Raw genomic sequence first — 12724 nt, 5'->3', positions numbered from 1 at the left:
TTGAATTTCAGGGTCACAATGTTCACATTCGTACAAAGGGAGGCAAAGTGGTATGTCTGGGGACAGTCCATGGCAATGTGGATATTCGTGCTTTGGCTCACAGTGTAAGTATATTCACTTCTTATATGGATGGATTGGATTACAGTCTTGTATAATGAAGCAGCCCTCCACTCCACAATGAAATTTTTTGCCTAGTTTATATTCAGTGTACCTGGTGCCCTTGTTTTGATCCACAGTGCTGCAGTTTCTGCCTTTTGGCACCCTTTTATTTGCACCAAAATGGCCGCGGTAGTTTCCCGGAGAGCGCTGTGGAAAGTCTGAGACTACCGCCCCTGAACTGTCTTGGGATGAACCATCCCTGATGATGTTGCCACTGTATTCATCCTTGCGGTATCTTGTGAAGTCTCTGTAGGGGTTCTGGCAGCTAGCTGGACATTGCTGACAGCCCACAAGAGAAGACAGGAGTGTTTCACCATGCAGAATCCTGGATCTTCTCTTGCAGAGCTGTCTACGATGTTCAACAGGCAGCCAGAATCGCTGCGCAAAGACAAGGGAAGACGTGCTATTATTTATTTCGCTGATCTATCTCACAGTAGTGACAGTCCACACAGATAGTGGTTGTGTCTTGGACTTCCCACAGTGCCGTATGGTACCACCATAGCTCCTAGACAGCAGATCACTATTTTTGGGTAGTAGTTCACTGTCATAGATTCCATCACTCGTACATTACACTGTGTGCAGAATTATTAGGCAAGTTGTATTTTAGAGGATTATTTTTTATTTTTGATCAACAACTATGTTCTCAATCAACCCAAAAGACTCCTAAATATCAAAGTTTAATATTTTTGGAAGTTGGGAGTGTTTTTTTTTTAGATTTGGCTATCTTAGGAGGATATCTGTTTGTGTAAGTAACTATTACTGTGCAGAATTATAAGACAACTTAATAAAAGCCAAATATATTCCCATCTCACTTGTTTATTTTCACCAGGTAAACCAATATAACTGCACAAAATTTAGAAATAAACATTTCTGACATGCAAAAACAAAACCCCCCAAAATTAGTGACCAATATAGCCACCTTTCTTTATGATGACAGTCAGCAGCCTTCCATCCATAGATTCTGTCAGTTGCTTGATCTGTTTACGATCAACATTGCGTGCAGCAGCCACCACAGCCTCCCAGACACTGTTCCGAGAGGTGGACTGTTTTCCCTCCCTGTTGATCTCACATTTTGAGGGACCACATGTTCTCTATGGGGTTCAGATCAGGTGAACAAGGGGGCCATGTCATTATTTTTTCTTCTTTGAGACCTTTACTGGCCAGCCATGCTGTGGAGTAGTTGGAGGCATGTGATTGAGCATTGTCCTGCATGAAAATCATGTTTTTCGTGAACGATACTGACTTCTCCCTGTACCACTGCTTGAAGAAACTGTCTTCCAGAAACTGGCAGTAGGTATGGAAGTTGAGCTTCACGCCATCCTCAACCCGAAAGGTCCCTTTGTTCATCTTTGTTCATCTTTGATGATGCCAGCCCATACCAGTACCCCACCTCCACCTTGCTGGCATCTGAGTCGGAGTGGAGCTCTCTGCCCTTTACTGATCCAGCCTCTGGCCCATCCATCTGGCCCATCAAGAGTCACTCTCATTTCATCAGTCCATAAAACCTTTGAAAAGTCAGTCTTAAGATATTTCTTGGCCCAGTATTGATGTTTTATCTTATGTTCCTTGTTCAAAGGTGGTCATTTTTCAGCCTTCCTTACCTTGGCCATGTTCCTGAGTATCGCACACCTTGTGCTTTTTGTTTCTACAGTAACGTTGCAGCTCTGAAATATGGCAAAGCTGGTGGCAAATGGCATCTTGGCAGCTTCACGCTTGATTTTCCTCAATTCGTGGGCAGTTATTTTGCGCCTTTTTGCCCAACACACTTCTTTTGACCCTGTTGGCTATTTGCCATGAAAAGCTTGATTGTTCGGTGATCACGCTTCAAAAGTTTGGCAATTTCAAGACTGCTGCATCCCTCTGCAAGACATCTCACAATTTTGGACTTTTCAGAGCCCGTCAAATCGCTCTTCTGACCCATTTTGCCAAAGGAAAGGAAGTTGCCTAATAATTACGCACACCTTCTATAGGGTTTTGATGTCATTAGACAACACCCCTCCTCATTAAAGAGATGCACATCACCTAATTTACTTAATCGGTAGTTGGCTCTCAAGCCTGAACAGCTTGGAGTAGGACAACATGTATAAAAAGTATCATGTGATCAAAATACAACTTGCCTAATAATTCTGCACACAGTGTAATGTCAGCTTCTTCATCAAAATATTCCCTAACTGCACATATTCCTTACTTTTGAAGCAGTCAAAACTCTCATGTCTCCTTTGCTCTTTTTCTCTCTGTAATTATACTCTGGCTCATGAATCCTGGAAGCCGATGTTTTGCTGTCAGCCGCCGCTGTCTTCCTTTGTCATACAGCTGTGATGAGAGATTGTGCATCTGACTGTGGCTAATCCCGATCTGCCCTAAGCTTCATAAGGTTCCTCCCTACATCACCCTGATCTTGAGCAATGAGGTCCATCTATCTGACCGTGATTTCTGCATTCTGTATTGGTACAGCAGTTTGAAATCATTAGCTCCTGTGAGTTCCCTGCTTTACCAAATCTAGTAATGGTCAGAAGGTTCACTTCACCAGTGGGTCTGTGGTACAGTCCTCCTGATTACTGCAACACGTTCCTGACTTGTTCTGCTCAGTGAAACATCTAGGCTTCTATGTCTATCCAACTTTTACACTAGTTGGAGTTGAGAAAAAAGATTTGCAAGACCTTGGTCACAGGGGATGCCACAAGTAGGAGGAGGTTCACTGGAGCGCTCTGGCCCCACAGCCATGGACTACAGATGAGGCCGCCGGACTTGGGTCTCTGGTAATCTTTTTACCCAACTCTAATACTAGCCAATCCCATTCGCAATTGCTCTTATTCAATTAAAAAATCTTTCTCACTCCCAAACCCCTTCACAGTGCTGAGCCTCCTCACATCTTGTTCTTCATCTGCACACCATTCTACCCGTGCCCTGTATTCTGCCAACAATCTAATACGAACACCCTTCATTATCTGAACTTAACACTCTGCAGCAACAATTCTCTGGAATTGGAGATTTAATTGTATCCCTTTATTAATATCTCATATTTTTCATCCTCACACACTTCATACATGTGTCTGCATATACTGGCTAGTGACTGTCGTGTGCCACTTAGTGTCCTACATAAAAGATGGCTGGGCTATAGTGGAAAGGGTGTGTGCACATGTTAATGGCATTGTATGGGACTATACTAGTTTTTTATGGGACTGTTCTGCGCTGCACCGATCTCTTCCGGCACAGAGCAGTTACAGTCCGCTCTTGCCAGTGATCCTGCGGCTTCCGGTGTTGTGTTGACAGAGTAGCAGCTTCTCTTCCACTCTGCTCGGTTTGAAGCTGCGTGTCTGCTAATGTCATGCTGATTGACAACCGGCTCCCCACTGCCTAATGACTTGGAGCTGGCTGTCACTTAGCATGTCATTGGCAGTCAAACCCCATCAACGGAGCACCCCAGGGAATAAAGGTGATACTCTTTTAACTTGAGGTCAAATGAAGCAGCAGAATCGCCGGGAAGAGCGGTGCCTAACCGCTTTGAGCCAGGACCAGGCAGAACAGGCAGGTAATTAGCAACTGCCTGTCAGTTCAGCCGCTTGAGAAAAAAATAAAATAGTCTCAGATAATCCCCTTTAAGTCTTTGCTGGAGACATTTTTCCATAAAAAATGTTTTTCTTGGCAGGAAAAATGCTGCTTAAAATCCCTCCTTTTTTATGTGTTTTTTTTAATGCAGTTTTTCTGATTCATTACAATGTGTGAAATCGCTGCAAAACCCCTGATAGAATTGACATGCTGCAGATCTGAATCTGTTTCAGTCATTTTCAGCAGTGTGTTTGTGTAGCACTCTTACCACAAGATGGCGCAGTTTTACTACATGTCCTGAGTAAATCTAGTATAGCATTAGTTGTGTATTGTATGCTCATTAATTGTATTGAAATTAATCCGAAATGGATCATACATATATCTAATGAAAAGCAGCAGGACACACACATCCTGGGTTTTTCTTTTACCCTGCGTTATCCATGATGATTTCTGCACCATAAGTGAAATTGTTTAATTAAAGCGCTGTGGAATATGTTGGTGCTATATAAATAAAGATTATTATTATTAATTGAGCAAAACAACATTGCTTTTGGTCAGGGGAAAGCAGGGAATCCTTTCCTGTTGTTACCCTGCTTCGTCTGGGAGGCCCAAGTGCTTAGAGTGCGATTTCTGGCATAGGGGGCGCCACATCTCCTCATGAATTAGGTGAGCCGTTGTAGCACTACAGCGCCATCATCCTGCCCCAGATCTGCCTTTTTGCAGAGCTGGGACAAACTGGCATTAAAGCGCCAAAAGTCACATATTTTTTGGCACAGCTTCATTTTCAGTGTCCCACCCCAAAGCCCCTGTGACTCATTTGCATACGATTCTACCTCCGAGTTACTGAGAAATTGCTAAATGGATTTCTCCATTCAGGGCGCAGTCAGACGGCCATATAACATGGACGAGCATGGCAGAGCACAGACTGGCCGGCAGCACTCCTGAGCCGTGCCTGACAGCTGCCTAGAAATACACGTGGGTCAGGAGAGCAGCCGGCCAGTCCGAGGGCTGTGATACAATTGTCCGTATTATACGACTGACTGCGCCATTAGGGATTTAGTCTGTATGAAGCGCCTGTATGTGCATGCCGCTAGTTTGACAGGTTCCTTTTAAACTTTTCACAGGCAAGAATACATGGTTGTAAATTGCATGTAAGGGATAGCGATAGAAGCTTCAGGGGCAATTTTTGGGGCACAGGATGAATACTTTAACTTCCTTGTATAATGTAGATATTCAGGCCATTTTTCGGAGGTGTTTTTCTCAAGACGACTCCTTTTTCCGTCGTCAGTCCCTCTGCAATGTATCTGATTGCCCCCGGTTGTAACTGATGCAGCCCTCCCACCTCCAGTTTTTCAGATCTGCTTTTGCGGGGGCAGCGGTGGTTAGATTCTATATAACATGTTACCATGCTTCTCAGCGATGCACATTGACAACGATGTGCTTATAGAGAGGTAGAGGCTTCAGAATCGCATATGTTCAGCAGAAATACATTGGAGTGTGTCCTGCGAGCTTCTGTTCCACATGCGAGAATGTACAGATGCTCTTCATGTCATTATCCATTCCATCAGCCGAGCCTTTTATCTGACACAACCTTGGTTAGGCCTGCTTATCCCAGCCGGGACATTGCAGTAGACTGCGCTGGCGTATGCATAGATCACAGCGTGCATTGTTATTTCTGTAACAACTTGATGTCCATCATTACAGTTCCTACAGTAAGTGTCACCCAACATGCCTGATTTCTAAATGGCACATACGGTATATCCAATTCTGTACACATAGGGAGTGTATAATGTCACCAGGATAACTTCCCGCTAGGATAGGCTGGATTGTGAGCCCTGTAAGAGCTGATATCACGCTTCTTATGGCTAACTTCACTTTTTCCAGAAACCAATAAAAATATGGAATGACCAAATTACGTTGCCAAAAAAGAACAGGACATAGGACCCTTGCATGTGCATAAAGAGGTTGTCCGAGAATGCTTTTTTTCTCTTTTTAAAGGCTTACACATAATATCATATACGCCACTAATACTCGCCCTCTCTACAGTAGGTTTAACGTTGTCCTCCTTCGCCGCTGCTCCTTTGTTTGTTCACTGGGGCATTAGTAGCATCACCGCATAGGTCACCACTGCTGCCAATCACTCGGCTCATTGAGGAAGATGGCATGAGTCTGTGCTCAGTGATTTTCTTCATTGATTGTAAGCTGTAGACACAACATCACCTTTCTGCTTGCAAACAAATACCAGAAAAATGGTGGAGTGGAAGCGCTGAACCTGTATTAAAATCTGCAGCCTTTAACCGCTTTGTAGATTAATGACCAGCTTTTAGTTTTTAATTCTGACCCCTGTCATTTTATGCGGTAATAACTCTGGAACGCTTCAACGGATCCCACTGATTCTGAGATTGTTTTTTTTTCGTGAAATGTTATACTTCATGATAGTGGTAAAATTCTTGACTATAATTTGCTTTTTTGTGAAAATGTCATAAATTTGGTGAAGATTTTCAAAATTTCACAATTTTAATTTTTATGCCCTTAAACCAGAGAGCTATGTCACACAAAATAGTTAATAAATAACATTTCCCATATGTCTGCTTTACATCAGCACAATTTTTGAACCAATTTTTTTGCTAGGAAGTTAAAGGATTAAAAGTTGACCAGCAATTTCTACTTTTTCCAACAAAATCTACAAAAGCATTTTTTTTGGTACCTCATCACATTTGAAGTCACTTTGAGGTGCCTGTATGACAGAAAATACCCATAAGTGACACCATTCTAAAAACTGCACCCCTTCAAGGCGCTCAAAGCCGCATTCAAGAAGTTTATTAACCCTTCAGGTGCTTCACAGAAATTTTTCAATGGGGAAGGAAAAAATTAACAATTTACTTTTTTTTTTTTTTTTTTTTCACAAAAATTAAAATTTAGCCCCAAGTTTTTTATTTTTACAAGGGTGATAAGGGAAAATGAACCTCAAAATTTGTTGGTCAGTTTCTCCTGAGTACCCTGTATGTGGGGGGGAAATGACTGTTTGGGCACACAGTAGGGCTCGAAAGGAGCGTCATTTGACTTTTGGAGTGCAAAATTGTCTGGAATCGTTAGCTTACACCAGAGGTCCCCAACGATTCTGACCTTGAGAGCCACATTCAGCTCTGAGAGAGGGTCTTGAGCCACATCATGCCTTGAGAGAGGGTTGCGAGCCACATTCAGCTCCCGCCCCCGCACAATAGTGACAACCAAAGCCTCCATTACAGGCATAATGGTAACCAAAGATTTTCCACAAAAATCAATCACCCCAAAGCAGTATACAAAGTACCAGGAGTTCCTACAATACCCCCCATTCAGTATTCTATAAAGCACTCCCAAGACACTGTCACATCCAGCTTCAAACATCTCCTCTGACAGATGGCATCATCTTGTCTCCAGCATACCATACTTAAATAATCTCAAAACCTTTAAGACCAGTATATGTGCATCCAGATCTGCTCTTCTGTGCAGGGCTGCTCACAAAATTCACCATTTTCAGATGTGCTCTTCTTACCTTTTTGCTAGAACTAGAGCTAATGCCCAAGCTGACAGCTGGCTTACAACATGTCGCATTTGGAGAGTCCCTGATGTGCCATAAGCAGTGGAAAACTTCCACAAGTGACACCATTTTGGGAACTAGACACATCATGGAACTTTTCTAGCTGTGTATTGAGCACATTGAACCCCTCAGCTGTTTCACAGAAGTTTATAACGTAGAGCAGTGAAAATAAAAAAAAATCACATTTTTCCCATAAAATGTTCTTTTAGCCCCAAATTCTTTATTTTCACAAGGGTAACAGGAGAAAATGCTCTTTCTGTACAATTTCTCCTTAGTGTGCCAGTACCTCATATGTGGTTAATAAACTACTTTTGAGGCACAAGTACCATATTGGAGTTCAGATTTTGCTGGAATGGTTTGAGGGTGCCATGTCACATTGGCAGAGCCCCTAAGGTGCCAGAACGGCAGAAACCAACCATAAGTGACCCCATTTTACAAACCACACCTCTCAATGAATTAATCTAGGGGTGCAGTGAGCATGTTGACCGACCCCACATGTGCCTCACAGAAAGGTATACCATTGGGTGGTGAAGAAATAATTATTACATTTTTACCCCTAACATGTTGTTTTAGCCCCACATTTTTAATTTTTATAAGGGCTAATAGAAAAAATGGACCTCACAGTTTGTTGTGCTATTTCTCTATAACCCTACATGTAATCGTGCACTACTTCTCATGCACACTACAAAGCATGGAAGGGAAGGAGCACCGTATTATAAGGCAGATTTTACTGTTCTGGTTTGTGGCTGCCATGACCCACTGGAAGAGCCCCTGAGGAAACAGAACCCCCCACCATAAGTGACTGCATTTTACAAACTACACCTCTCAAGTACTTCATGTAAGGGTGCAGTGATCATATTAACACCATGGGTGTGTCACAGAATTGTATACCATTGGGCAGTGAAGAAAAAATAACTACCGTATATACTCAAGTATAAGCCGAGAATCTCAGCCCTTTTTTTAGGCTGAAATTGCCCCTCTCGGCTTATACTAGAGTCATTTCCAGTGGGTCGGCAGGGGAGGGGGAGCGGCAGCTGTCTAATTATACTCACCTGCTCCTGGCGCGGTCCCTGCACGTCCCTGGTTCTTCGGGCGCTGACAGCTTCTTCCAGCGTTGAGCGGTCACATGGTACCGCTCATTACAGTAATGAATATGGACGCGACTACACTCCCATAGGGGTGGAGCTGCATATTCATTACTGTAATGAGCGGTACAGGTGACCGCTCAACGCTAGAAGAAGTAGTCAGCGCCCGGAGAACCAGGGACGTGCAGGGACCACGCCAGGAGCAGGTGAGTATAACGGCGTTGCGCGATATTCACCTCTTCTCGTTCCACCGCCGGGCTCTGTCTTCCGCGTCCTCTGTCTGTGACGTTCAGGTCAGAGGGTGCGATGACGTGTTAGTGTTCGCATTGCCCTCTGCGTGAATAGTCACAGTGGAGGACGCTGAGGAGCAGCGGGCAGCGACGAGAGGTATATACACATAAGAGAGAAAATATGCGGCACTCACCCCAATTCATCAGTGAAAAGCGTGAATTTTAATGGAAAACATAGACAGATAAAAAATCCGTTAAAAAAGCGACGAGAGGTGAGTGTCATTTTTTATTTTTTTAAATTACAGCAGCAGATATACTGTACAGTTAATAATATCAGCATAAACTGCATTTTATGAGGCCATAATCTACTTTTATGCAGCATTATAGGGGGTACATTTCCTATGGAGCATCTTATAATGCTGCATAAAAGTTGATTATTGCCCCATAAGATGCTCAATAGAAACATTTGCCACATATAATGCTGCATAAAAGTTGATTAATGCCCCATATGTGGCAAATGTTTCCCTGGAGCATCTTATGGGGCAATAAGCAACTTTTATGCAGTATTATATGGGGCAAATTTCCTATGGAGCATCTTATGGGGCAATAGTCTGTGTCCCCCAATGAATGGCTTGGAGAAAAGGATTTTACGGTGAGTACACAAAAATCCCTATTTTATGCAGCATTATATGGGGCAAATATCTTTATGGAGCATCTTATGCGGCCATAATCAACATTTGTGCAGCATCATATGGGGCAAATATCTTTATGGAGCATCTTATGGGGCCATAATCAACATTTGTACAGCATTATGTGGGGCATATTTTAATATGGAGCATCTTATAGGGCCCATCATAAACTTTATGGAGCATTATATGGGGCATATTTTGTATGGAGCATCTTATGGGGCCCATCATGAATGATATGGAGCATTATATGGGGCTCCTGATTCAATATGGATATTCAAAAACACTTAACCTACTGTTATCTCAATTAATTTTACTTTTATTGGTACGTATTTTTATTTTTGAAATTTACCGGTAGCTGCTGCATTTTCCACCCTAAGCTTATACTCGAGTCATTAAGTTTTCCCAGTTTTTCGTGTCAAAGTTAGGGGGGTCGGCTTATACTTGAGTATATACAGTATATTTTTACCACAAGCCTTTTGTTTTAGCCCCGAATTTTACATTTTCACAAGAGAAAATGGATAAAAATAGCACCAAAGTTTGTCTCACAAATTCTGCTGAACGTGGCAATACTTCATATGTGACTATGCAGCACTGCTTAGCCATACGGCAAGACTCTGGGTGGAAGGAGCGCTATTTGCCAAATATGTGGATGTGAACTTCGGTTTAGGCACACTGTGGTGATCAGAAGGGAGAGGGGCATTTGCATTTAGGAGCTCAGAATTTGCTGAGGCGGATGAGGAACCATAGCTCTTTTTCAGAGCCTTTGTACTACCAGTAACGTGGAAGCCAACTATATTTCCATTGACAGGTGATGGACCTGAGTGGGGACTTGCTTTTTTTGTGGATTGAGTTGAAGCTTTTAATGGAAACATTTTACATAACATTTGGGATCACACTTATCCGGCGCTCTACGCTGAACACTTATTTCGGGATTTCCATCTACATCTCTGAATGACCTAATTGAGATGAAACCCCTACATTGCGGCAGCAGAGTAACTCTGGACTCCGTCTGGCTTCTTTTCAGAAGTGTATAAAATGGTGGCCGACGGCACTTTTATGCACGCCTAAAAAGATGGACACCGCTGGATCATAGGCTGGATGGCGTCAACAGTACCTCCGTCTGCCTCATTATAGTGATTCTTCCATCGGTGGTTGTCTGAATCACACATTTTAGAGATTTACGCGGACACCCTGATGTAAGCGCTCAGCGTGGAGCGCAGGATAAATGTGAGCCGAGCCTTACTGCAAACTTTGGGAGGCAGAATGAAAAAATTAACAGCAGGTAAAGAATTGGTTTTATTTATTTTTTTACACCGTTCTTCGTGCGGTATAAGTGATTAGATGACTTTATTCTTCGGGTTGGTGCAATACCAGATTTATATCTGTCACACACTAGGGGCTCTTTCACACATCCTGATATCAGCGTCTGTGTGTGTAATACTTGTAGCATTAATTTGGCAGCCTTCTACTGCATCAGTATCACACGTACTGGCGCCTGGGAAGGAGCGGTACTGTTTGCGCTGTTCTCAAGCGCCGGGTGCTGAAGACAGCTGTCATCATTTACCCCTGCTCGTGCTGCAATTGGCGCTAGTAGGGGAGAATAATGAGCGTTTTATTCAACTGATAACAGTGAGCGCAGGCGGCGGATGATGAGCGTATTCAATAGCCGCTGCCTGCTCTATAAATAAATAATTAAAAAAAAAATTTCTTGGGGTTCCCCTGTATTTTTGATAACCAGTCAGGCAAAACTGACAGATGCGGACTGCATTTGATAGTCGGTATGTGAAATAACAGCTTTTAATTACACTCTCCCTTTAAGAGAATGCACTATGTTTGCATTGAGTTGTAATAATCTCTCATTATGGCAGCTTTCTGTAATGTAATTGAATGGTTTGCTCGCTTTGATGTTGTATTTAGACTCCATATGGATGTCATCATGTGTGTTGTTTATGGCGGGATCTCGCATGTATACTGTAGTTTCCCCTTACAATGTTCCAAACCCAACGTGAGTCATGTTTCCAGGTTCATTGAGAGGCACTAAATAACATAACATGAGGCCACGGGCTATTTGCACTTCTTTTTCGATCTAGATTGCTACAATGATGCTCCAGATCAAAGTGAATGTTTCGCTGTGTGGGAGCTAGGGCTAGGAGGGCTAGGAGTATGTTCTGGTGATTTCTGCCAAGGAGCTCTGCGATTATGCAGTTATTAATAGTTTAGATGTATGACTTAAGCTTAAAAATAACCTCCAGTTTGCAGAGAAATGTTCCCACTGGCACATAATCGGGTATAAAGAATGTTTTGGCAGCCAAAATGCGCTTGAGTCCTTGGAGAATATATCTGTGGAAAAGCATATGTGAACGAGTCCCCATGTAAGCTGCAGAACGCTAATAGCCATAGCACATTACCATACGTTGTAATTATGTGCTTGCCTTTATCTACGGTAATTATAGATTTCTCAGTCTTGCAGTGTGTGTCTTCTATATCTGAGCTGCTTTTCATGGTGGATATGGGTGTTCGGCATAGTGGGTGTAGTATAGTGTATGACCTGATCAGACTACAACTGCCAAAGACATTAGGGTTCATGAAGATCATGATTTTCATGCTGATTTTGATGAGGGGATGTGTTGACGTTTGGCGCTCCTGATTCATGAAGCGTCACTTGCCTCTTGATAAATCAGCAGTGTCTGATGAGTGGCGTGCGCCTCTGTGCTCCTCATTGCCTGGAATAAGACTTCTGGCATAGGGAACGCCACAGCTAGTCATGAATTGGTTGAGGTGTGATATCACGCCCCCATCCTGGGAGAAACTCCAAAGTGCGCAAAATATTTGCATCTTTTCAAAGTAATTTACACCAGTGTTCTGGCCGATTTGCTTTGATGAATCAGGGCCTAGGTGTTTTTCTAATATGACAACATCTTCCTTCATACTTGGCCATAAAGGTAACTCTATTATCAGTCGACATTTTGTGTCTGGTTGTTTGGGCTACCAACCCAGCATACTCGCAGGCTGAGTAGGGCATCTCTCTAGTTAACTGTGGATATGATTGGAAGTAAAGCTGTGACCGCTCAGTTCCTTGCTCCGCCCCATTGACTGGATAGATCAGGAATCTAACATGCTGTGAATGCTGCAGAAAAAAGGATGATCTTTTTCATCTGTATGCCATGCATATGTAATCCCTGTGTCTGTTTTTATCAATCTATTATTTAACGTTTTTTACAAGTCTATAGTTTCCTAGTTCAATCAACCTCTCAGTTTTTCCCAAAGCTGTTCACCTGGCATTTATATGGGAAAAGGGCACAAAATGAAAGCGTTAAGAAAAGTAGTATTTTTTCAGTTTAATTTTTAGGCATTTTTATATGTGCATTAAATTTATTATGGCTTGTGTGCTATTTTTACAGTAGGTTTTTCACTTTTCAGCCTATTCGCCAT

The 12724-nt window shown here is 42.7% G+C and overlaps 1 protein-coding gene across 4 annotated transcripts in view; it reads left to right on the top strand.

Moving 5' to 3' along the window:
* Positions 1-12724, top strand: part of FAM185A (family with sequence similarity 185 member A) — a 193043-nt gene that overhangs the window by 17921 nt on the left and 162398 nt on the right. For all 4 annotated transcript variants that reach the window (XR_011320747.1, XM_069765126.1, XM_069765124.1 and 1 more), the window contains exon 3: positions 12-104. Coding sequence is in view for 3 of the 4 variants with exons in the window: in XM_069765126.1 (XP_069621227.1) it covers positions 12-104 (93 nt within the window). In the remaining variant the exon portion in view is untranslated. The remainder of the gene's footprint in view (positions 1-11; positions 105-12724) is intronic.

This window comes from Ranitomeya imitator, chromosome 4, assembly GCF_032444005.1.
Source record: "Ranitomeya imitator isolate aRanImi1 chromosome 4, aRanImi1.pri, whole genome shotgun sequence".
NCBI classification, from domain to species: domain Eukaryota; kingdom Metazoa; phylum Chordata; class Amphibia; order Anura; family Dendrobatidae; genus Ranitomeya; species Ranitomeya imitator.
Note: the sequence above shows the minus strand (reverse complement) of the source record. Positions and strands in the feature narration are given on the sequence as shown.